The sequence below is a fragment of the Brachycentrus maculatus genome, unplaced genomic scaffold (genome assembly GCF_059751285.1).
Source record: "Brachycentrus maculatus isolate JH-2025_06_01 unplaced genomic scaffold, ASM5975128v1 h1tg000683l, whole genome shotgun sequence".
NCBI lineage: Eukaryota > Metazoa > Arthropoda > Insecta > Trichoptera > Brachycentridae > Brachycentrus > Brachycentrus maculatus.
Window position 1 is genome coordinate 31,367 of NW_028281415.1, and position 27,991 is coordinate 59,357.

The following is a 27,991-nucleotide window of genomic DNA, read 5'->3' on the forward strand; positions in this document are numbered from 1 at the left end:
TTTTTCATTGAATCTGTTTTTTTTTTTTTTTTTTTAATATTCGTAGAATTTATCTGAATGTGTTTCACACAATATTAATATCTTTTGGTTTATAGCATGAGCTTTCCTTTAAGAGCCGGTCAATGTCATCAAAATCATAAAATACTATGAATTCTGTCGGACTAAGTCCTTCAAACGTATTGCAAACACTGGATTTCAAGTTGTAGAAAAATAGCGGTTGTCCCCTGGCTTTGAAGTCGGCAGTTAAAGACTCGATGACCCTCGCAGCTGTGTAGTCGGCACCATATATGTGTGTGCAGTCAATCACCACAGGAAGGGACTGGCGCATGGAATACTTGGTGACCAGACGACGGACGTAATGGACTGAAGGGAAGATTAGGCAGCGATCTGGTGTTAGCATCAGATACTGGTCTCCAGCGCGACTCTGAAAAAAATTAATCATCATAAATTATGGTCATCTGTAAAAAAGATAATTTGAAAATTACTTTAAAATGTTCTTTACCTAATGCAAACAAATGTATTGTTAACTCAATGTACCTTACAAATAGATAAATAAAATAAAAAAATACATCTGTCAACTATAAACAAATTTAATTTTGAAAAGATATTTTAGTACCTATTTTAGATATAAGGTAAAACTAAAAATATATTTTTCAGTGGTGACATGTAAAATTTACTTACGGTAAGTGTTTCCACGGATAACTTGGGTCGTGCAGCGTGATAAAGAATAAAGACGACATTAACGCCGATACCAAGCAGGATTCCCACCTCCAGAGGCAGAACCAAGCAGAAGATGAATGTACCAATACCAGGGATCAAATCAGATTCTGAAAATAAACGTAATCTGTGAGTAAAATTCATTGAGATTATAACACTGTGGAAAACACTTTCCTACAATCCTCTATGGATTTTACTATAACCTTCTTTATTTATTCGTTCTTTAGGCATTTTCATGCATTACTCTATTATTTAAATGAAATGATTACTTATTTTTTCTAAAGAATAAACTTTTGCTGACATCTGTTTACATTTTTTTGTGTATACAATTTGGCTTTACTTTTTGGTTGAATTTGAGTACTCTATTTGAAAATGGAACTCAATGCAATATGCACATGGAAAAAAAAACTATTGAGAAGTATAATGTACTATTTTTTATTAGATTATGGGATGAATCTAATCGATCACTAGCTCTTTTGGATTTCTTTACTTTATTTGAATGATAAATAACAAAAACCACTAACTTTTAGATCTCCACATAGGTTTGACAACGTGAACTTCCACCATGAAGATCACAGCTGCGATAATGACTGCAGCCAGCGAGGACTTTGGAATGTAGGCAAAGTATGGTGTAAAGAACAAGAGTGACAGAAGCACCAAGAACCCTGGAAACAAATCAGTTGTTATTTATAACATATTTTATGTATGTAATGAAGTCCGTAAAATCTCAAAATAAACAAAGTTTTAGAATATAGTATTTGATCTCATTTTATGGCAATTATATGTTTTTATATTAATACTAACCTGTATAAAGTCCGCCCATAGGAGTCTTAACTCCCGAAGCATGGTTGACGGCTGCACGGGCCACAGATCCTGTGGAGGGATACGCCTGCACAAAGGAACTGCCGATGTTGCTCACGCCCATAGCCAGAAGTTCTTGGGTTGCATCCACCGTCTTCCCATTAGCTGAAAATGAGAAAATAATAGAATTTATTTTCATTTGTCATGAAGTATTTTCATCAGAACAACAAATATCAAACACATTTTTACTCATTTACATAAATATACTTAAGCTGATTTTATCCTGTATACAAATGAATTTTTATAAGCCTTTAAGGAATAGCTACAGTTTGACATTTTTAAATTAGTTAATTTTATACATCCGGTAGATGAAATTTTGAGGATATTCAAATTCCATTTATAGCAACAAAAATAAAGGTTTTTTTGCTATAAACAAAGTGAAAGTACATTGTATGTACCTCACATTCACATGTACACAATTTGACCCGCATTGTCATTCACGTATCTCAAATTCATGTTTTTTACGTGTTAATTAATAAACAATTAAATACTTTAAGCGGTTAATACTGAAAAAATATTATATTAAAATGACTAACTCACCAAAAGCTTTGCAAATGGCAATATTCTCCAGCAGAGCTATGAGAGGAACTACAATCAGTCCGGAGCCAAGATCAGAGCACATGTCAATAAAGCCGAATGTTGAGTTTCCCTGGGTGTAACTGAACGCTGGTGGCTTTAACTCAGGAAGGCCGGGGGGAATGTAACCTGAAAATGTTTTAATATTACACAAAACTTACTCCTCACATCTATAAAAAACTAAGAAAACACACTTCGGATTTTTTTAATGAAAAATTTCTACTTTTCCTTCTAAACCCTTACTCACACCTAATGGTGCATAGAGCATTGCATCAGATTGACGTTGTGTTAAATACATGAAAGCAAGGTAATCAGGTCAATGCATATTTGTGCTCCTTAGATCATTTAGAAAAAAAGTGCTTAAGGTTTTTTCTCTAATTAATTTTGATCAAATAAATCAAGTTAAAATATATTTGGGTTTAAAATGAACAAATACATATGCAACCAGGCAACGATTGCTACAATCTATATACATATTATATTATGGTATATTTTTACAAAAACTACCTCAAGGAATGGTTATAATACTAGTTTCAAAGAGTGTCATAAACATGTTACATGGTAAGTTTACAATAAGGACTAAATAACGTCATAAAACACAACAGTATGTTTCGCTAAGAATATATCTTACCGATGAGTTTCATTGGTGGTTCACTCCCATCGAAAGTAAAGGAATAACCAATAAGTCCACAGATGATGACCACAAAAGCATTCCTCACAGCCCCAAAGATCCACAGTGTCTTATTGATGACTTTGTGGTTAGTAGTTTTTAGTTCATCCTCGGCGGGTCCAATTTTGACATTTCCTATCACCTGAAATGAGAATGAGAAGTCAAAGATTGAATTGTGAAGATTGAAATAATATTTGATAGGAATACTTGAACTTGAACAGACTTTTTTTATCGCTGTCTTCGCCAAGATTCGGCTCATGAAATAAACCTATTTATTGTCATTCAAATTCTGTGAAAAATAACTGAACTTATTCAGGCAAGGGTCCTATAATTGTATAGAACACTGGACTGACTTGCAGACCATAAAGAAGCTGGCAGAAAATAAATTAATGTATAGGAATGCTGTGGAATTTACTATATCAATATCTAATGCTTTATCTTGGAAGAGGGAATATTAGTATTTTGTTTTTACCCGAATGAGCAATAGTACAACAATGCAGCATATTCCCAGAACTACGTCCCATGGCTGCGTGTTGTGAATCTCGGAAAATATGGACACCCACTGCTGGAGGAAGGTGGATCCTTTCACCTTGATGCACAGGATATCCTTCATTTGCGATGTCAGGATGATGAGGGCCACTGCTGATGTGAAGCCCGAAGACACGGGGCCGGATACAAAGTCTATCAAAAATCCTGGAAGATAAAATATGATAAATTAGAGGATGTGAAAAGAAAGCGGTTAGATATTTCTTATGAGATCAAATTTTTTTAAAACTAATTTCAGCAAGATTACTTAATGGGACAAATTCCAAAACGTGTCTACTTATTTATTTAATATTTGATCCCAATTGACATTCGGAAGGTGTATAGGGTACTGCATGAAATCAAAGCAGTGTTAACTTTATCATAAATTAAATTAAAGCAAACTGATCAGTCCTTTGATCGAGATTCTTGCATCCAGGAGAGGATTATATTTAGTGGGACATAAATAATGGAGCTCAGGGTGGAGGACTATACTGATATGTAGGATAAGGAAAATGTAGGAGTAAAACCAGGTGAGAAAAGCTCACTAGCAGTAATGGCAAGGACATTTGGGATGCCATACCCATACCTTTTTATAATCATACTCATACTAATAATTATTTTCCTAAGTATTCCATATATGTACATATATCCATACTTATCACTGTGCCCTGTGCTCTTATACTTACAATATGTAATAATTTTTTTTTAAAGTATGACAATTTTACAAATTTATGGCTCTACGTAAGAAATGATATTCCTTTTACTAGCCTAGATTACCAAGGTCTTTATAAACAATCATTTGTATGCACACATTTCGCAGATATATTCAATAAAACATACTATTTTATTACAGATCTCATTTCGTATTCAAACTCTTAACTTCATAATAAATTTGCTATTCCTTTTTTGCAAAACAACTTTTAGTATGGCGAATGTTATCATCATTTAAAGTGTTTATTTTAATTAATCCAGATGGATATTGATTGTTGGTGACAACTTCAATTGCTATAAATCACACATACAGAAATAATATGATGGATGCTGATTGTATTGTTAACAATGGCGCTTTAATACATGTTTTATTACAATGATCAAAGGTTGAAAGCTCTGCACGAGTGAAGAATTAATACATCCAATATTTTATAATATGTGACTATGTAACTATTACTCAAGGCTAGACGTCTTCATAATACATATATGTTCTGCCAAAATAATATTGATTTATTTTTTAAATGGAAGCTGTATTTATTATTTACCTTGCTTATTATGTACAAGGTTTATAATAGATCAATTAGTGGAATTTTGTTTCTTCTGGATAAGAACGTGTTTTATTTTAATCTGTGTTAGGAACAGGAAGGATAAACTAGTGTGGACCAATCAGGAACTTCTCAGCGTTTGCTCATTGGTGGAGCAAACCACGTTGCACTCCTCAGGAGAAGCCGGACTGTTGACTGTGGCCAACAGGCCTTCCATTTCACTAGAAGAGGGTTTGGCATTTTGTATCCTAGCTTGGTTGATGGTACCAATATCTAATTATTTACTTGATTATGCATTATTTATTGATGATAGAGCACCGCGCCAAATCAATGTGATTTTCACTTAATTGTTAAAGCAAGATAATCAGTCCTGTGCTCCAGACTCATGGATGTAGGAGTGGAATGAATTTGGTGGGTTGCAGATTATGTAAATGAAGGAAATCAGGGTGAAAAACAATTACAATATGGAAAAGGGAACAGAGAAGGAATAGAGGGTACTTACTATAGAAGTAGAAAAGGAGAAGAGTAAAAATAGCTGGGGCAATTGGAATTGCATATGCGTTTAGTAATTTAACTGCATAGACATTTCTCATTTTCTATTTATCTATAGGTAACTAACAAATAAATAATCATTGATAAAACAATATTTAAATCAAAGTCATGTGGAATCTACTTTGCCTGCTTCAACACAAAATCACATAGATGATTCATGATGGATCCATGTAACTTGGCATTAATGCATATGTCAAACTCCCCTAAAAAAGTTTATCATTTTATTTTTTGTATAAACTATTTTTACTGATAGTTTTTTGTCATCTATCACTATATTTATTTGTTACGTCCTATTGAATTCATATGCAAATTTTATTTAACATGAACAGGAATATTTACATGATTAAATCGACTATTATAATGGAACAAACTTTTATTGAGTAAGTCACATGTTTGTCAAGTCATGTGATGTCGCCTTCTCCTGCAGTTAACTATTCATTGACCTTTGTCTATATTGTCCAGTCTGCCGACACTCTGAGTGGAAAACTTGTTCAATGCCCATTATTACTGTGATGTAATGTACCTTCACATATATGCCTATGTTATTTCTACCGAGCCAAGGGATTGTCAAAAAAATATTAGCACAAATCAAATATATTATGACTAAAATTTTTGTTACCTTTCATAAATTACATTAATCAAACATATTATGACTTTCAAATTTTTGTTACCTTTCATAAATTACTTGAACAAGAGGAGACCAAGCACGTATATAGATTTTATCAATTGTTTCAATTAATGTAATATTTAAGAAATTAAACAATATTGGAGACTTGGTGGCGGTATAATACCTCATTTAAAAAAAAGATTATGGTAACATGATGATTTAATATTAAACATCAATGAAGACAGATATATGCCAAGAAAAATTATTTTCAAAATAACTTTTAATGTGAATGTCATGTCCTAAAGGAGATTCAAAAGCTGGTCCAAAGAAAAGAGGAATTAAAATCGGTGCACAGATATGAATCTAGCTTTTATATTCATTAACTATAATGTAATTACTAAATCACATTTTTTTGTAATGTTAAATATGTGTGATCAACATGATTTATTTAGTATTCAGGATCCTAGATGGCATTAGTAGTTACATTATCATATTTCACAGATTTATTCAAATGATTGACTGCTTTGGAATACTTCATTATTATATAAACAGTAATAAATCTGAAATGTTATTAAAACTAAGCATAAAATTTAACACAGAATGCTGACAACCAGCTGTTAAAACTAAAGTAATTGCAAATACATACTTGCACCAGTTGGTAATATTTGCCCTTCCCATAATGAATGGGAGTTTACCACAGTTTTGCATATTAACATGTAAAAATATTAGCTAATATGTTGATATTAAGTAAAGTCATATTTAAAATGGCTTACCTAAACCGAGAACTCCCATGAGAAGTTCGATGAGCCCGGCCATGAATGTGAGAAGAATAGCGTGTTCAATTCCGAATCCTTTACTTCCAACAGTCTGGTACGTCATGAGGGAAGCGATAGCTGTTGGTCCCATGGGAACATCCTTGCAGCTTCCCAGGAAAATGTACACAAAGGCACCGAGGAAGGATCCATACAGACCGTGCTGTAAAATATAAAATATAACATATAGTGAGACATAACTCAGATGTAAGATTGTACTAGATAGTAATATGGTGCTGTTTATTTTCAATTATTGAAAATTAAAGTTTGGCTGTTTTTTTGCTTGTTATCAGTTGACTATCGTCCATGCCCATAATGACACAAGTGGCGTTTGACAAATAAGAGATTTTCTGGGTCATGATTTTGGTATACTACTGTTAATAACAATGATATGTCCCAAACTATCAGGATGAATGAAGTAACCCTATAAGAGAATAGACTTAACCACGTTTCATAACCTAAGAACTATAAAACTTAAGAACTATGCATTAGAAGTAAAACTGTTCAGCAATGTGTCCACTAATATGCAAAACCAGTTAATAAAAATGTTTGGGACTTTTAATTCTTATTAAATCAGTTTTATATTCACTCTAATCGACTACCAGGGGTCTTAATACAAAACTCAAACTGATACAATTCTTTCAAATATTGCATCGTCATATTTTTTTATATAACTTGTTCATAAATAAACATTATCTAAAAACTACTCGATTCAACAAACAAAAAATCAAGTATGCTTCAATAGCTACTGTAAAAAAAGGATATACCTGTTTGATGGAATCAATACGTACATGTTTTATGGATGTTTTTTTAAGGGGACAATATCATTAAGCTAGTGAACTGAGATTGTAATTCATGTATCGTGTGACGCTTCAAGTATTTGATGGGTCAAAAGGTGTTTCAATGTATTATTTAAAAGAAACAAGCCATTGAATATTCCATTCAGAATGTTCTAAAATTGAAGTAAATTCTCCAGATTTTTACCTCATGTATGATTACACATCCTCGTTTTAACACCATTTTCAGGCTATATATTATATCTCTTGATAAGAGAATCGAAACGGCATAATGATTAATTAGTTTGTAATTTAAAATTCAACATATTACTTATCTTAGTAAATAGGTACCTACGTCAAGTTAGACAATGTATTCACAACTCAGAAAAGGTCATCTAAACATCTGAGAGTGAAGCAAAAAAAAAACAAAATTTGTTTTCGATCCAGTGCACATGACATTGCCAGGACAAATGAATAATACATGTGAAATAAATGAGACATTTAAATATAAACAAATTAAATATAGTGCTTACTTGAGCAGGTACTCCGGCGATGTTAGCGTATGCCAAAGACTGGGGGATCACTGTCAAGCCGACCGTGACTCCTGCTATAAGATCTCCCACCGCATACTCAGAATTATATCTGAAATAAAAGAATTCATTATTATTTTAAATAATAAAAATACTAAAATTATTATTTAAGGTTTAATCTTAAGGGAGCGCAATAATATTGAGCTCTGTAGTGTAGTGGCAAGGATATTTGGCTTTCATGCGCAAGGTCTTGGGCTGTATTTCTGGCGATGATCGATATAAATATTAAGTGATTTTAACAAAGGAAGGGAAATAATTGTTATGACAATATAAATATGATTCGAACATGTATCCTTTGATATCCAGACAGGTGCTTTAACCCCTAAGCTATGCAGACCCTTATCGTAATGGAGAAATTTATGTTTGTCTTATCGTCAGATTGATTTTGAACACCACCAATTGGATGCATAATTGTTTTTATTCCTTGTCATATTAATCTACATTATCATAGTCATATTTCTGTTTTCGTTTATTAGATGTATACATTAAATGTTTTGCATTTTAATCACTATCCACATTAGAAATTAATGTAATTTTTTTTTACTCAAATATTTGATTTGTATTACGCTTCTCAGTTTACCTTATCCCATGTCATTCACAATCAAGTTAACACCATGTCATTCCAATGCAATGTCCTATACACCATTACATATGATAAGGGTCCATGAGAATCTTATAGGTCTTTCAATATTTAGCTGTACAGTGCCAAAAATATCTCTGGGATCCTTATCACAGATAATGCACAGATGGTTTGATGCTTTGAAATTATAATTATACATTGAGATGATACAGATATGAAGTAAGGAGTAGGTAATATAAGCGTTAAATGGGTTTCACAATAAATAAAAAGATCTGCTTTTGTTATAAGTGGCACAGACTTTCCATCCCTGGTGTAGACAGCGGAGACACTTTAATTTATTTTTTAAAACATAGGTACATAAAAGTTTTTTCTTATATATTATTACAGTTTAATATTTTGACATGTTGTAAATTTATTGAGTATTCCTTTTGCTAGTAGTATACAAATTGTTTGTTAAAAAATATTATAATAAGTAATATATCAGTTCATATATGACACAATATATAACAACATCATATTTGTATCATAAAACTTGATTTTTCAGGAGATCGTTTTTAAAGTTTAAAAATATAATACCATGTATTAAAAATAAATATCAAGCCACTTATTGAACTTTTTACTGTGCAACACATCTTGTTAGGTAAAACCTGAATGTTTTTTCTCCATTTAAAAAATATTTAGGATATTTAAAAAAATTATAAAAAAATCTTTTCTTCAAAATGCAAAAACAACAATTTCTGCCCTGTAGCGGGTAAATATTAAATTAAAAATATGCCGCTTTTGCTGGGATATAAAACATTTACTGAGCATTACGAAAACATGCACAACTGAAAATTAACGATTTTTGATATATGACGTTGTTGAAAGGAGTGAGCGATATGTAAAATAAAATACCAAATATAAGAATTTAAAAAAAAGTCAACATATATTTTTGAAAATTATACTTACTTAGGTAACCAGGTGAGAATGGGTAGTCTTTTATAAAGTGTTTTCTTGGTGAAGAACTTCTGAGCCTTTTCTCTCGTCCAGGGTATTACGGATTTCATGGACTCCTTCCACGACATACTGGAACCATCGTCGGTCACTGGTCAACAAAACAAATCACTCGTTAATCTAAAATATCAAAAATCAGTGACTCTGTAATCCATTTGGATTACAGAGTCACTGATTACTGAAATGATTTTTATCAATTTAAAAAAAAAAACCGTATTAGAAAAACACTACTCTTTATGTCAAATACACAAAACGGGTATTGTATAGACTGAAAAAATATAAGAAAAGGCTTGATGATGGCGGCTGCAAAGCGATTAAAACTGTCAGCAAAAAGTTACAATAGAAAAATAGCACTTATAAGTACAATGTCAATATCGACATAATATTTTTTTGAAGCAGTTTTAAAATGTGACAAAAATTTGCTAAACCTTCACAATTTAAAGTAACTGCCTACATTATTAATTTTTTACACTTAAAGGAATAACACAATTACTCTATTATCAGGGAAGTCATTATTATATTTTGATAAAGAAATGACCACAGACGATTTTTAGTCTGAAGCAATAAGTAATTTGAAATAAATATTAAATTTATATTTAAGAAAAACGGTAATTCATAATTACTAGTTCGTAATCATTTTAGATTATTGTGATACGGAAATATCACGTTATTTTTCTATGTTGTTAATAATAAATTTGTGAGGGATATTATTAAATAAAATAAAAAATCGTTTGGTAGTTATATTTTACCACTATCGTCTTAAAAATTAAATTATGATGTAACATAACATAATTTAGATTATAAAAATAATGAGTTCAGTAATTTTTTTTAACGGTTCGATGCGCCTTTTATCAGGCAATATGCTTAACCTTTGATTAAAATGGCGTCGTTGACAATGGAAAACCACGTAATAATCTCAGTTTTGATAAACTTTACAAGAGATATATGCTTAAATCAACGACACTACGTGTCTTTCTAATGGACTTCGAATGACCCGTGTTTATATTATAATATAAATACGTGTTATATGATTGGAGTATTTTATGATACTGCGCAAAAATAATTTCTTATCGAGTAATTTAACAAATACAGTGGTACCTCTCATAACGAGCAAAACAGATTATGAAAAAAAAAATCCACACGCTTAGACACACTTAAAATGTTGTAAATAAATTAACTGGTCAAATTGTAAGCCAAAATAATAATAAAAAAATAAGTTTTCAAAGCGTTTCTCAAACATGTGAATATAATCCAGGATTCGGATCTCACATACAAATGAAAAGAGTCTCTGCTTAATAAAAGCTTTCCTCATACCACCATAGATGGCTATTGTGAACTCGCGCATACTGTTTTGCAAGTTTGATCAATATATCTAGAAGTTTCGAGAATTTGAGCAGTGTGCTTGTCAATCATGGGTAGAATTGGTGAATGTTACACGTGTGTAAAGTGTACACTTAAACCAGCCTTTGACGGTCGCAAGCCCTTTAAATGTCTAGACTTCCATATTCTTGTTCGTCTATCTTGAGATGTCAAAATGAATCATGTATAATATATTTTAGATACTCACATATTAATTCGTTGCTCCCCTGCAGGCCCCCGTGCACCTCCTGCGGGCCCACGGACTGCGTGGAGCCGCTGAAGCCCCCGTTCGAATAGTCCCCCAAAGGGGAGCTGTTTCCCTTCATCACCATCTTCAACTGAACTGCAATGATGCTCTGGGCTAGAAAAATAAGAATTCATTTATTAATTTTGTTATTTTTGGTACCTACCTAACCATGTAAACTTTAATTCTAAAATGAGTAATAAGAAAATTAGTCACCGGGAATATTATATATTTTACTCTTATGTATGTAATACTATGGAATGAAATACATCTCCTCGTAAAAAATGCACCTTCTCTAATAACTCTTAAGAAACGTCTGAGATATTACTATCTATCATTAGAATCCAAACTGTCCATCAAACCTCCTCCCTCAGTTTTTCCTTCTCTTCTACCTCCTTTCCTAAACTCTCTAATTACTTTGCCTCCCTTATTATCATCAATTTGTAATTCATGTTCATTTCAATGTTCAAGTAATATCTACCTTCTGATTCCAAACAGCTATATAAGGTATCAAACGTTTTGACCAATATAACTAGTCTGTTTTTTATTGGTTGGAAGAAATTGCCTTTCCATAAGCCCGCCAATGTGCATATTTCTTTTCTGTACATGAGGTTTAAATAAATAAATAATTTGTTTTAAAATAAATAAATTGTATCAATAAAATTATATTTTAGGTAAAAATGTTTTCACTTCTTTGATTTGAATTCTCGAGACTTGTCTTATCGTACTTTTTTTATTTATACTATTTCAATCATCTTCATTCTTTTTTAAAAATCTATTATTAAAAAAGAATGAAGATAAAAAAAGAATAAAGATAAATCTAGGCACGCGTTTCGATGTAATCGACATCATTATCAAACTCCGTAACTGCATCCGATAATAATATTCAAGGTATCGAAACACGCGCCACAATAGATTTACCAAGATCTACCAAGTAAAAGTACAATAAAAAATGGAGATATTCAAAGTGACTGCCGAAACGATTAATCAATCTTTGATTTAGTTTGAGTATCGGATATCGACATATGATAAAAATAACTATTAAACTATTGAAAGTTAAAATACTTGTGCCCTTTGCTTTTTTTGTCGTATAAAGAATTTCTTGCAAGACAATCATGCCAATCTGAAAACATATTTTTTCCATTTGAAATGACTATTTAACACTTTCGCGTCGGGTGCAAATTGTATTGAAATTACTATTGTAACGGGGTAGTTTTATAAAACTGTATACACCTGTAAAAATATGCATAAAAACATGGTCATCAATTTTAAACTAGTAGAAATTTAACAACGACAAAAGACGGCATAGTATATAGTTGTGCTATTTTATAAAATTCAGCTCCTAGCGAGTGTTTTTGCCTAGAATTTTCACTGATGAATTACATGAAATTATTGTAACTTTAAACATAAAGAGTAAATCCACTCACGAGTAGGCATAGGCTATAAAACATAAAAAGTTGAAGCCTAAGTAGGGTCATGATAAGCGGTGTTGCATAAGCCATAGCTAGATTTCAGAGTCACTTGGACGTTAGGTTATTCAAAAAGCTCCAGCAAGAAATGTCAAAACAAAACAAGATTTCATTTACTTTGCTTCAACTCATCAAAAGACTCATGGTCTCGTAGAAATAAAACATGAATCTTTAAGTTGTTGACATGTTTTTTTTAAATATTGTATAAACACGATAAGTAAGACAATAAGACTTATGTACGAGTATGTCTCTAAAATAAATATTTTTTACTGTTTTATTGTTCGGCAGATAATAGAATCTCCGTTTATTTATTTACATTTTTTTTATCTCTGAGTTAGTAAATTAATTAATGGTTTTTCTTATTTGAAATACTGATATACTTATGAACTATGAACTGTTTAGTCTCACTTGGATAGGCGTAATGATAAAAAAAATCTATAAACGGTATTTTTTAATTATAAATAATAGTCATTATCAATACAATGACAGTTATTGCTCATAGCAATCAAATCTAATAAATAACCCGTTTGCTCCAGGATTTGAACCTGAGGTCTCCTCTTATTTAATCGGGTGACTATCCACTGACCCGTCTGATACTCTAACTGTAAAATTAAGCTTTAAAGCGGAACAAATAATAATTTTACGTACCGTAATAACCTCTCAAAATAATTAAATAAACCATTTAAATCACGACTTTAAAAATATACGAAATTCATTGAAACCTTTTGACAAAACAAAGCTTTCAGCATAATATCACAAAAGTCATATTAAGGCCCAGCATTTCATTAGTCGCAACTCAATTTTCTGTAAATCTGGGTAGCATTTTACGTAAATGATTTTTTTCTTCAAACACCGTTGTATGGAAAAAATAAGTTTTTATTCGAAATAATTATATGGTTTTGAAAAAGAATGAGTTATTGAAAGGTAAGGAGTTAAAAAAAATTATAAAAATATTTTTTGTGTATACATATACATATTCTAAAAGATAAAAAAATATCCAATATATGTACATGATTTTTTTTAAATCGGGCGTGAAAAGACACGTGACCTCTCCGATGGTCTCCGGTGGAATGAATGCGACTTAACGAATGCTGGGCCTTAATAGTAGGTAGAAGCCCTCTAATCCCTCACATTTTAGACGGGGGTGGAACGCAAAAAAGATCGGATTATTAGAAACGCATTAACAGTAAAATTAACAATCATCGTATTCTTCTCTACATTTAAAACATGGCGATAAACCGTACAAAAGCTGTTATTATTATTGTAAAAGAGCAATACAATAATTCAAACATACCACTTAAAAAATTAAGGTAGCATTGCATTCTCGTATAGTACAAAAATACCTAGAAAAAAAAGTCAGTTATGGTCAGTTAGTACGAGGAATGGCGATCTAGCCTGATGGCGGACGAGAGGGGTTCTACTGTATTCGTATGACGTGCTAAACGATACCGGATCGTGTAATTTTTTGTTTATACAAATTCCTGTATAAAAAAAAAAACAAACAAAAACTGACTTAATGATCTACAAATCAGTTTTTAAACAACCTTAATAGCGCGTGTATTACCAAGTATAAAAAAACAGCAATAATATACAAGTGCCTACATACCATTTTTTGTTTATTCAATTTCATAATACTAAGTGGGGTATTAAATGAGATTTAATTGGTACCCGTCAAATATACGACAGTAGCTTTGTTGCGGCTTCCCCGCAAAAAATACTATGGCGTAAAAAAGATGTAATTTTGTAATGAATGCGAGACTACCATATAATGATTTTGCACAATGACCAAGTACTGTGATCATATTAATTTTAACAGATGCTGTAGTTGAAGTGTCGGCTTTGCGTAGTCAGATTAAGTAGACACTTAACAGTACAGTAAAACCTCGATATTACGGACTAATTGGGGAGGAAGGGGATCCGTTAAAGTCGAGAGTCTGTTTTTTTTTAAATAAGATTAAAATATAGTTAATATATATATAAAAATATGAGCACTGTATTTAGATATAAATAAACAATACAAAACACAAACAAAATTCTATTTACGTCTTCGAACACTCGTCGTAAAGTGACATTGCTGTTTGATATCGACGCGCTTGCTTTCGTTAATCCTGCTTTGAAAAAGGAATCAAGTTTTGTTTGTACTTTTGAATTTTGCCGTTTTTTTTAAAATTTACTACTAAAATTAGGAAAACGCGTGTAATAAAGTTGAACTTCGCTATCTGACGAATAGTCAATAAATATTATTAGATCGTCGAGATGGGATATTACCCTTTTAACTTTATAGCCTGTATAGCGGCGACACTTCAATTTAAATATGTATAATATTGACATGACGTTTTTAAGTTTTTTACCTTAGACCAGATTTTTTGTTCGATATATCCGAAGTTAGTTAAATAAAGGTCCGTTATATCGAGGTTTTACTGTATTGAGATAAAGCGAACTGCGATACATACTTGGAAAAAGGAATCGAGGTCCCGCGAAAACCGTGAACTTGTAAACGAGTCATTGTTATTCTTGTCACCTTGATCGGAAAATAATGATGAAAGCGAGAGATACTGCCGGAGATAAGAACACTGAATGCGATTGAAGACAGAATATAGGAGGAATGTTTACAACAGCCTGTCTGCCAAGGGTATACTCTGTTTGCACAGCATTGAGATTATTATAATGTTTGCTCGAAAATTGCGACATTTTATCAACTGAGAACAAAACAACACCAGACCTGTAAATATGACATATTTAACCCTACAATGATCACTGATTAACTAAATTAAAGACATTTCTGGTCGCAGAGGACCAAAAATGTTACATCAGATGTATGCGTGTATGTACACTACTTATTAGTCAACACATAATAAAAACGTTCAAAAATAATTTCTTATTTCATCAATCCCAAGCAGCTAGCGATGCACTCAAGAATTGTGCACTATAATAATTTAGTTAGGTACACATTAAATTAATAAATCACGTCTGAAGAAGTGACGGAAGAAATAAATGCAATATTTGTATTTGTTCTTCCAGCCCTTATACGTATCCCAATAGTGTATCGGCGCAGTGTCCTACCACAGTCTGTCTGGCCACATTATATTTCAGAAAGTCCTTATAAATATATACATCATCATATGAATGTATTTATGTTTTTTTATTAGATTTATTAAAATAACAATCACTTCTAGGTACTGAACCACTCGTAGAATGACTTTTTCACCAATAACAAAAGAAGCCGGACATTGAAGGGTTAATCAGAGCTATCCACATGTTTGGAGATCCAGAAGCCTTGTTTACAACTGAAAATCAAAATGATGTGGAAAATTAATGATTAATGGTAGACGCTCTCGAGTGTTATCGCGTGTCGGGCGATATGAGTCAACTTATCTGCAATGTGTAATGAGTCCGGTGGAGTGTGAAGTGGATAGTCGTCGCTAATTGCACCGGTTCAATCGATGGCTGTCATTGACTTTGTCATTTTGTCAAACATCAAACGGTAAACATAACTATGACGTCTAAATATCGTTTGATTAATTACTACGTATGTTTATGGCATAAAATTTATTTTAGCACCCAAACAAAATGAGATGATTGTTTAGAAAGAAAGCATTGTTCTTAGAATATTGTAGATACTGACTTATTGTAAAATAAACTATTAACTTCGTCAATTGGCTTATTGTCGCTTTGTCTTCTAGTTAGAAATTTGACCTTGCAACGAAAATTCCACACAAAAAAAATATTTAAAAGATGATCACCTCATGCATCCGTAAGCTCATTCATTTCAAAACATAATTTTTCTAGTAAATTACCGTCATTCAGAGATTTCAAGCACATGGGATGCATCCCATGCGCTTAAAATCGATATAAAGGTAACCGTAAATCGGTTAAAGGTAACCGATTTAGTTATGCTTAACAAAATTTTCAACGACAAAAAGTAATAATTTACAAACAACACTTTATTTTCTTCATTAAATTAACATTTATTTGAGAGTTTGTTTTTTTATTTGTGCAAATAAAAATTTTATTATTCCTGACCAATATTAATTGTGTAAAAATATCGTTTTACTCGCGTTACCGGTACTAAAAAGAGGGAAAAAATTTGTTCCAGAGGGATACATTTTTTAAATGTTAGTTATTTACTGAGTTAAAAATCAATCGTTTCTTTTATCTCTATTAAACAGAACTACGCAAATAGAAAACATATAATAATATGAACTAATTTGGATAAAATCTTTACATTTAGGTATCTGAGAACCCTTAGTATTAGTTATGTATTAGTATTAAGGTAATAGAAATAAATAAAAATGTAAAAAGAAACGTATTCATAATAAGATGAAAAAACAATAATAAAATGTGGCATGCTTACTATTTATTTGATAGAAACTGAAAGCTGCAAAAAAACGTTCATTATATGTATCTGTGTAAATGAATTATACGATTTACAACAATGGTGTAGGAAAAAAAAACTTAATCATAGTTTCAAACGTATAATGTAACATAATATATTGATGTGCGTCTAACAACATAATATCAAGCAATGAGCGTTTGATTGTAGGCTTAAGTGTTGCCCGTTATAATTATTAAGTGCCTATTATAATGTTATTAACTCCTAAACGCTTTTTATCGTATTTTTTGTCGGATGGTTCTCAACTGTTTTTCTGCGGTAATGGTTTTATTGTTAGTTGCGACGCAGATCATCGTACCAAAATTGAATTACAACTAATGCTAACACATAAATTTACCACTTCGATCACTGAAAATTCCGTGTTTACTATAAATAAAGTAAATGTCTTTATACTTATTTTGTTTTTCCAAAGTTGACATATTATCAGACCTCCTTAATTTAAGTGGGTGTGATTGGTGAGGTTATTAAAAATGTTCATTGTAAAGTTGCCGATTTTAGATCAAGGTAAAAGTCATATTATCTTTCACCTTGTAAAACAAGTATTTTTTTATTTGCTTTTCGTTAAACTTTATTAAGATTATGTGATATATATTAAAAAAAAAAACAAATATTTATAATGCTATGCGCGATTTTAAAGCTAAAAATAAAATTATAAATTCAACTGAATAAATCGGTTTCATTTTGTAAATTTGGCAATGTCTGTAAACTTATCATGTATTTCATCATTTTGTGGCTCTTGTCTATATCCAATGGTGCATAGGACACCGCGTCGATACAGTGTTAAATTGATCATTATCTTAATGAAAGCAAGGTCATCTAGGAGTAAATTTTTAAAGAGATACGGGTGACGTAAATAAAGGACTTCAGAATTTTAGATTACTATCATATGGGAACAGAAATGGAGAGGGAATAGTATGTAGGAAAAAGAGAATATCAACATCATAAGTAGCATCCCCGAAATATTATAATCGATAAGCTTTTTGTATGAAATTCTCTATAGATAAGAAGAAAATGTATGTAAGTACCATTTATTAGTTACGAGAATAGTATAAAACAATGTTTCTCAAACTTCATTTGTTTCCCCGCTAACTAACGGTTATTTAAAAAAAATCTTCATTCGCCAAAATTGTAACCAACTCTTTGGACAGTTACACAAATAAATCATTTGTATTTCAGTGAAAAGGAAAAGTATTAAATAAATTGCAAAGAACCGGATAAATAATGAATTCAACTTCTGATAAGTCACGTGTCTTAGATCTGTCATTGTATTGTCAATTTCCGCAATTTAAACAGGAATCGCGTGTGTTTGACAGTTTCCCAGACGAGCGTCTACCATCTACGGCAGGGCGTCTGTCATAAACATTACATACTTTTTATTTTACGTAAGACCGTAAGATAATACAATGGATCATTTGCAGACTGGAGGATTATCTAATTTACCATAATCAACCTGTAAGGATTGTATTAGACTCGTTTTGTGTTTATATGAGTCGATATAATCAATATTTTCATTCATTTTCTTTTGGAAAATTCGCTTTCGTAAATACGTTGTTTTCAAATGTTGGTAATGAATGACGTCACAGAAACGATGGACTCATTTTAATGTTAATGACATTGCTAAATTATTGGCGGCTCTATTTGTTGATGCTGTGGTCCACCCTTTCACCCCCGTTCATATATATAACACAAATGGTAGTGTAGTGGTAAACAAACAATCCACACTACTACTATTATAGCTCTATAAAGCAGAGACATTTTGGGATACGCCCCATAACACACCCGATGACGTAAAATTTGATGACGTATAGCGGTGTCCGTTTTACGTCTTATTCAAATATCTTAAGTTTAAACCTTTATATCTCCCTTTTTTTCTACAGATTTCAATAAGAATGTTACCGATAGTCTTGTTATTTTTTATATTAATTTATTAGCCAATAATAACACATTATGAAATTGATCCATTGATGCAATGTCAAGAACAAGGCCGCGGCATTCTAATATAAATGATCATTATTACGTAAACGTTGTTGCAAAACAATAAAGAAGTCATTGTACTGTATGCTTTTGTACCTTTTTGTATGGTTACTTAATACAAGGTACCTACCTATTACTTACTTCACGTGCTCTCGTGAAATAAATAAATTCAGAGAAAAACAAAAAATAATTTATGTTCGTTCCATTCAATGAGTTATTACCAATAATTCGCTTCACTTGGCATTGAAAATAAAATATCTATAACAAAAGTCGAGATAAAACGAAAGAAGTGTTTGAAAGATCATCAACTGAAAACTCAACTTTATTGAAAGTCAAGGCTGAATGTATCTTTCGCAGAATTTATCGAGTAAATTAATTCTGTGGTTTACCTTAACGTTAGAAAGATTACCTTAGTTTAATTTAGTTTAGATTATATCCAATTTTATTACTTTTTTCACTTCGTCTTTGCTTTATTTATGTTTGCTTTGTTTTAAATTGTTTTCTGAAGTCGTTTTCTTGTTTTTCTGTGCTCTATGATCCTTTTTACCCCTTTTTAGCTGTATATTATATTTCTAAGCAGTTTCTACGTATTCTAGGGTAGGTAAAAAATTAAAGCATAGCAATGTAATATTGTGTTTTTACCCCCATCCTTGCTATATATGCTTGATCACCATTTAAAAAATACTATTCCTATATTTTTTCTATTCTTTTCGTTATTTTTTATTTATGTAGGTACTTTATTGTATTCAAAAACAGTCCCAACATGAGTAATTCCAACTATTAGTCATTGAAAATATTGCGTGGCTTTCTGTTTGTAATATTGTTTAATAGTAAATAAATAATTGATGTTTTTACGCTCTCCTGGAAAGTTAGTCAGAATGAAGTAAGACATGACAGATTATTTACGATATTTGATTAGGTGGCATTCAAAATGTCACCTTCTAACGAAATTTCTCCAATGGCCATGGGACGAACAAATAATAAAAATAATGTTGTTTGCTGGTAAACTGGGGAGTGTTTAGCACGAGCTAGTTCAAGGGGTGCGGCATGACAACTGAAACCTACACAGTTCTACGTATCGGGGAAACAGAGGAAAATTCGCCACATTTCGTGGAAAGCAATCGTTAATCATGATGGAAATTTTTGCGTAATCGATAACACCCGTCTGTTTTTTTCATAAACACTTTCATAAATATGAAGCACATTTTCAAGAGGTTTGAAAAACTTGAAATTATGCTGATTTTAATCCTGTTTTTATTCCCGTATTTAGCGTGTTTTTTTACCGTGCTGTAGGTCCCGGGTTCGATTCTCAGGGGGGGGAAATAATATTAGTGATTTTACACGCTAATATTTATTTAATATTACCCTAGACTGATCCCTGAAACGCAGGAGAGATCACCTTGCCTTCATATAAGCGAAGATCAAAATAACACTGCGTCAAAACGATGCAGTGCCCTATGCACCATAGGGTACGGATAAGGGTTAGAAGAATTTTATTATGACACCAGATTTCATTGAAACTTGCACAGATATTTCTCACATCGATACGTTTATTTAAAATACCATATAGGACATATAAGTACAAACAATTAAAACTTTGAATAAAATACCATCCCATTGTTGAGTATTTACGATCTATCATAAAACTAATTGTATACCAAATCTTAATCTTAAGAATCGCCGGCAATAAACTATTGTTTTTTTTACATTAATGCCGGACTTTATTGATCTGGGCACATATTAACTAAAAAAAAACATGTTCCGGCAATTATTTGATTTTGCGAATCCGCGTGGAATTTCACATAGATAATCGTACAATCAAAACATAAATAATGTTTTTATACTCGACAAACATATTTTATGTACCTAGCCTATATAGTTTTCTCGCAATGAAAAAGGCACACCTTTTTATCGAACCGAGATTTTTTTCAAGAATTTCTAAGGATAACATTAAATTCCACAATGAAAAAATGCATTTTTGAAAACCTTTACAAAAAAGTGCATAATAATTATTATTAATATTTAATCATCTGAACTTTTACAAAATTGGCACATACTGACATATTAATATGAAAATTATACAGATAAGGAAGCATATTAAAACGATCGATTAAAGATTATGAAGAAAATTGCCTAGTCACGTTACACCAATAAAATAGTTCAAAAATAATTTTGGTAAAATTGAACATTTTCGGTTAAGATATACTTATCCAATACATGGCTTTATGCTATATTTTAACTTGCTAAAAATTAAATGCTGAACCCATACAGCTTGGGTTCAATTTTACTGGTGATTTTTAATAATTTACTGGTTATCATCCTATCTGGACCGTTTTCATTTAGCTCTAACCGTTTTGTGGAAAAAAAACACCGACAGGGATACAATTGATTGGAAGGGGGAGCGGACACTCAAGTGAGTTTAAAGTTACTTTAAAGGAGACACTTCTAGGATCCTAAGGAGTACTCGTACCAAATGTGTCGGGTTGTGGTCCCGTGGTTAGTGTCGCGGACTCTTGAGTCAGAGTTTCTCGGTTTAAACCCACTCTACTACAATTTGATACCTATTTCTAATAATGAGCCGCTTAGGCTCACAGAAATAGTATGAAATTGAAGTATTTTTGTAAATATTAAAAAACACAAATATTTATCTTTTTTATAAAAAAAATAAAGCTAATAATTCACAATAATAATTCATTATAATAATTCATTTTAATAACATTTTCTGATTTTTTTTTAAAATCTTGAATAAGCTTGGTCAAATGCAAACCTATCTTACGAGATGGGTCAAAATATTAAACAAAAAATTTAAATATTAAATATTTAACTTTCTTAAAACTACTATTTTTATTCATTATTTTCGTTTCTCATCGGATCATAATGTTTTAAGATGCGATGACACGATCCAAATAAATCCTTAAAAATCGCTTCCCATCAAAACTAGTGACGTGGGATTAAAATCTTTTTCATTTTTTTGTTCGCACTGCTCATAATTTTTAATCCTTTAACAAGTATATATTTACTAATGTGACAGAGATATCTAAACGCGCAAATTCCACAGACACGTTTTTTTCAAAATCGTTTAATTTTATTTCAATTTTGGATGGGTACATTGAATTTCCGCAATTAAAAAACACTACCGGTATAATGTTACATTATTGATTCTCTCTCTGAACGTATTCGCTTCACGTTTCGCGATAATTTGACATCGATTACGTTTCATCGATTGTCAAATAATACTCCTTTATCAGAAGGTCTTTCGGAAGACGTTGCCCCCTGCGCCTGAGGATGTAGAAGAATTTTAATGTGTTAACTGTTATCAGTAGCGAAAAACTTCGAGTGTGAAGGTTAAACAGTAACTTCCTTCCGTTTTTTTATTTGGCTCATCAGGCATTCAGAGAGTCATTCAGTCTACCAAAGTAAATATGTTATTTCAGTTTAATTAATAAGTATGTACGTATTCAAGACTTTAAACGCGAATGAAATGCATAATTTATTTCGTTGATTGATATTTCGCCGGCATAAAAGTAACTGTCATAATTTCCAACGATATTTGTTCTCTCTCGTTTTTTTATGGAATAACCCAAGTGACTCCAAGTTACGGCTTATGCAACTCGCTTATTATTACCCTTAACGTGACCCTACTTAGGCTTTAACTTTTTAATTTTTATTCCTTTTTCCTGCATGTGAATGGATTTACTGTCTATGTTCGAGTTGCTTTATTTCATGCAATTATCAAATAAATAAAAAATAACCAAAAAAATCTTTTCTGTTCTTTTTTCACCATTCGCGATTTGGTGTAAGGGTAAACAATAAAAATCATAATATGTTGTATTTATATTTTTTTCCAAATACAGTTCATGTTTGTATGTTGTTTATTATACAAACTGTTTTCACCTATTGATGAAGACATCTGTAGTTCTCAAAAAGTGGACTTATATAAACAACTGTTTTATTATTATAATATTTTTTTGTAAACACACATCATTAAAAATTATGATAAAAATCATTAATAAATAAATAATCAAAGATAATAAAATAATACTTATAATTAATTTATTTTATTTGTTTTTCTGAGCATTTTCAAGAGCCTTGGTGAAAATGCAAATAAATAAATGCTTACATCCATAGTGTGTGCATTTAAATTTAGTATTGTACAAACTAATAAATAAATAGCATTTATTAGCTAAACACCTGCAATACGCTTGCAACGCTTATTAATATGGGTGATCATCATGTGAAAATATTTCTTCAGAAATTGAATAATTTAATAAACAAATATACACATTCATGTACGCGTTCAACCTTACAATGTGACTACCAGCCAGCAGTTAGAAGATGTCATTTGTAATACTATATTCGTATATGTGGGAAGTAGAAATGTGCACTAAGGAAATGACATTATTTTTAATTTCTTTAATTTTCATGTAAAGAAAATAAATAAGTACTTTGGCGGGATTATATTATATATTATATTGGCGGGAGATATTGTTAAAAAGCAATATCTTCCAACCAACCAAAAATTACATTACATTGTGCATAAGTTTTTTTTTTGTTTCAAAAGAGAAATATTTGTGTTTTTATTTTTTACAAAAATATTTCAATTTCATACTATTTCCACGAGCCGAAGCGGCTCATTATTAGAAATAGGTATCAAATTGTGGTAGAGTGGGTTCGAACCGAGAATTCGAGATATCCGCACCCTATGGTGCATAGGGCACCGCATCATATTGATTCAGTGTTATCTTGATCGTTACTTACACAAAAGCAAGGTGATCACTCCTGCGGTTCAGGGACCAGTCCAGGGTAATATTAAATAAATATCACAGTGTAAAATCACTAATATTTATTTTCACCACTCCTGGGAATCGAACCTGGGACCTCCAGTACGGTTTATGGCTATGATAATAAAATAAAACGCGAATACAAAATTTAAAAAAGAATGGGAAAAATGTTGTCAATAGTAAGATCTTAGTCACTATTTTGATAATGAGTTATTGCTCTAAAACAGTGATCGCCACACGGTAGCTCGTGAGCTACCGGTAGCTGGCCGATGCTTTTTCGGTAGCTCGTGTAGGATATTAAATTTATAATTAAATATATAAAAATGCTCTAATTTATTTAAACTTATATAAAAATATTATGTATGGTAGGTACGATAAAGGCCGATGATAAAAAATAATAATAAAAAACTAAAAAGAGGGAATGTGTATAGCACCAGACAAGTTCAATTTCTGAAAGTAGCTCACATCCTTATTGAGTTTGGAGACCACTGCTCTAAAACAACGATAATGTACAAAGTGTTGCAGTAAAAATATATATTACACTTTGTGTTTTTTCCTCCTATATTTTTGATGAATTGCAAATAAAACAGCTAGATAAGTTCGGTAGAAATCTTAAAGATTGACACAACAGATCGCAGGAAAGGTCTGCAAAGTTGAAAGTGGTTACGTACGTTGATAATACGTAACAATATTGTCTCAGTTCACTCAGAAAATACCTGTTTAATTTCATTAATATACAAGTATATCGTAAAAAACATCCTTCGCCTGCGAAATTTCTACATGATACTAGCACCTACAGCATTATCACATATAATGTCGTTGGTGTATTTCACAAAATATATTTTTACGGCTAATTGGATATATAGATAAAGTAATTCATATTTTAGTTCCAAATTAGATAATGGATATATTTATTATTTTTATGTTCCTACATAATATGAAAAACATATCAATAAATACCTTCTTTAGGATAAATGGCTGCATTTATGACAGCCATTACAGATATTGACGGTCATTTTTATACAAGTTTGTATTGCCAAAAAAATGGCAGATTTTTTGGTGTATTAAATTTTGAGATGAGTATGTAAAATTATGGAAATTGGATCTGAAAACTAATTTATACCAAAACAATTTTTTGTATAAAAACCACGCACGAATACAGGCATCAATTACATAGTAAAGGACGAGGAGAATATTTATATTTATTGTTTTTTTTTTAAATTGTATAAGTCAAAAGATATCATATTTACCCAGATTAAAAGCAATTCAACGAAACTCACCGTCAAACTGACGTTCCTCAAACGGAATAAAATATAGAGGGCAGGAATAATAGAGTTTTTAAAATTTATACTTCTTTTCGTTAGAAATCTAGTCAAACGTAACGAATAGGGTTGCATTTATATCAACGATAATTCACACGAAAAATAATGATGAAGGCAGGATTGGTGAAAATTTTCAACTCTCAAATCTAACTGGTTACCATATCACCAGTAGGGAAGATTGCAGAGAGTGGCAATCTATAAGGTTAAATCTTTTTCGGAGAGACAAAGTGAAACTGAAAACTGGCCAATGCAGAATATGTATATTTATTCAATCAAATACTTTTTTGATGTAATAAACTATGTTACATATCAAATGAGAACGTACATTTTACGGTGATAGGTAATAACCATGGGTTTCGTAACATTCCATAACATTCTATGGTTAAACAATAAATTGCAAATTTGACTTTTTGACATTATACAATAGTGCGCCTGAAGATGACCCTTGTAATGGTGGCCGAAACGTCGGTACGAGGAAATATTTAACACGGTTTTATAAAAACATGTTTTAATTTTTAACAAACATGTATAACTGATATTATTTGAATACGTCTATACGACGCATCAAAAAAGATAAAATCTCTGCTACTAAAAATGTCAGTAACGTATCCTTGCAGCCTCTTATATGGTCAGGTTCCCGAAAACCTGTTTTATTTTTCAGGATTACAAAATTTTGAGTGGAGAGGAAAGGACGACATTTGTATGCAACACATTCGGAGTTACGAGTTACTTACGCAAAATCTTGTTTAAATATTTTTTGTACAAATTTACATTTTTTATCTACATTTTCTTAAATTAATGAAGATAATTTATTTTAAATTCTAATAAATATTTGAAATCAATTTTATATTGTACTATTTTCACGAGCCTAAGGATAATGTTGATATTTCATTTTTTGGTATAAATTAATCTTCTTTTTCATAAATTTACTAAGATAATTTATTTTATATACAGTAGGTATGTATTTTATATATACAGTATTTTATATACAGTAACGCTGTTACAGTTTTTTCACGCCCTGAATGATCTATATGCCTATTTACTAGTTTACAATCCAAAACGGGAAGATATGGTGCTAGTAAAAAAGGATTAATATATTATTAAAACATTTAAGGTATTTAATGCGATTAGTTGCCGTGCTAGAGGTCCCGGTTTTGATTCCCAGGGGAATCAGAATAAATAAAGTGATTTTTCACTCCAATATTCATGTAATCATATCACCCTAGAATTTTATCTTCAAAGAATGGAGGACAGGAGCCAGAATAAAAAAGAATTTTATTGTTTATTTTAAAAAAATATTACAATCCGAAGTCGATTGTTTACGAACGGATTAAAGAAATAGAGTTGAGACTAGGATTTTATTTAGCATTGGTTGACTATTATTTTTCCACCATTTTAAGAAATTTAAGAAAATACCATTTTCATTTATTATTATACGAGGGATATTGCAAACATTTTTCATAAAGATATATTTTAACAACTTATTATTTACTCAATCTTAATTGCAAAAAGATTGTGTATGTGTGATAATTGTTTATCCGTAATCTACACTAATAATTATAATTAAATAGTAAGATAACTGATAACTGGTTTCGTCGAAAGATGATTATCAACGCTGGAAATTTAAAAATAATTGTACTATAAATGCACTATTTTTTTTTAAATCATGATTTTTATTATTTTTTAAGGAGATTTTAGAAAAAAAATTAGAATCGACAATGTTATCCGAATAGGGAAATATCCAAATTATAGTTAATTTAAGCTAGAATTCCGTACATCACATTATTATATATGTTTATTAATTCAACATTCCAAACAAATAATTCTAACTTTCTTATGCATAACCTTTTTTCGTAATTTGGATTTTGGAGTTGATATTATTTTAATGCTGGATTTTTTTTTTATTATGTTTATTTTTCTTATATTTTTTAAATGATGAATTCTAAAAATGGCGTCGCGATTTGTTTGAAATTTTACCAAAATATATTCGGCATTCAAAAAATTTTGTACGATCAAAGATCAAATTTATGTAGAAGGTACCTACTTTCAGGATTAAATATTTATTTACTTTTTTTAAAATTAAAATTGGTACTTTCGTCACTAAAAAATTAAAGCATTCATTGAGCACTAGGATGACTGTATTGCATTTAAATTACATTAGTTTAAACATATTAACTTTTTTTCTTAGAGAATTTATCGTGAATTTATTCACGCGATATACACTTACCTAAATTGTTTGAAGTGATGTTGCGTTATTTACTTCTTGAGATATTAACACTAAACTTGAGATTTCGCTCGTCACAATATTTTATTTTTACGAGTATTTTAATCGAAAATGTCAGTAACACTCAAAATTTCAAATCGATTTAATTTATTATTAGTATCGTAAGCTCGAATGTTTATTTTATTTTATTTCACGGATGATTTAAGTCGGGGCGCACAATAATTACATCCATTTCTGATCATTCGTACAAAAATATTTAGAAATAAATTATGACAAATGAAGACTTCATGAACTGTCAATTTTATTCAAATATTATTTAAAAAAAGAACCCAAAGATATTGAAACGTTTTTCGTTTGTGCCGCGTAGACAAAATAATGCCGATCGCTGATTGATCGAAATAAATTCAAATTAAGATCGTTCGATTGCCAGAAAGTTCGAAATGGTTTGTGTTATTTTTCACTTTAAAATAAACGGATGGGAAAATGATATTATAACCCGTTTGGAAAAATATATATTATGATCGAGATTCGCGTGGAACGATTCTCGCGTAGCTCACTCGCGACGTAAGGCACAAAATAAACTAAACTGTCTTGCCGGCAGCTTGCCGCTTTTCATACGAACGGAGGTAAAAGCACGTGCTTTCGAATATGACGCAGGCCCAGTTCGACCAATCAAGAGGCGGCTGTTAATTCATAATAATTCATAAACA

At 31.0% G+C, this 27,991-nt stretch overlaps 2 protein-coding genes across 4 annotated transcripts in view; both read right to left on the minus strand.

Moving 5' to 3' along the window:
* The window catches only part of LOC148300626 (cytochrome P450 9e2-like), a 229,083-nt gene that overhangs the window by 31,350 nt on the left and 169,742 nt on the right, over window positions 1–27,991 (minus strand). The gene's annotated exons all lie outside the window — the stretch shown is intronic.
* LOC148300628 (sodium-independent sulfate anion transporter-like) lies at window positions 15–27,864 on the minus strand. Of its 2 annotated transcripts, none has more exons than XM_088274518.1 (12): window positions 27,285–27,864; window positions 11,083–11,230; window positions 9,471–9,606; window positions 7,886–7,994; window positions 6,538–6,739; window positions 3,297–3,517; window positions 2,786–2,966; window positions 2,119–2,283; window positions 1,522–1,683; window positions 1,242–1,382; window positions 682–827; window positions 15–424 (listed from the first exon to the last, which is right to left on the minus strand). In XM_088274518.1, exons 2-12 carry the CDS (start codon window positions 11,204–11,206, stop codon window positions 65–67), a joined length of 1,947 nt encoding a protein of 648 aa, XP_088130644.1. In that variant the 5' UTR covers window positions 11,207–11,230; window positions 27,285–27,864; the 3' UTR covers window positions 15–64. The 2 variants fall into 2 exon arrangements, with proteins under 2 accessions (XP_088130644.1, XP_088130643.1); XM_088274517.1 differs by having other exon boundaries at window positions 11,083–11,235.

Bases quoted from the DNA above. Each gene is read 5' to 3' on its own strand.
- LOC148300628 (XM_088274518.1), bottom strand. From the start codon at position 11,206: ATGGTGATGAAGGGAAACAGCTCCCCTTTGGGGGACTATTCGAACGGG. The intron at 1,684-2,118 runs GTGAGTTAGTCA...TCTCATTTTCAG, and splicing joins TGCCATTTGCAAAGCTTTTG to CTAATGGGAAGACGGTGGAT. The intron at 1,383-1,521 runs GTTAGTATTAAT...ATTTGTTTCCAG, and splicing joins TATGGGCGGACTTTATACAG to GGTTCTTGGTGCTTCTGTCA.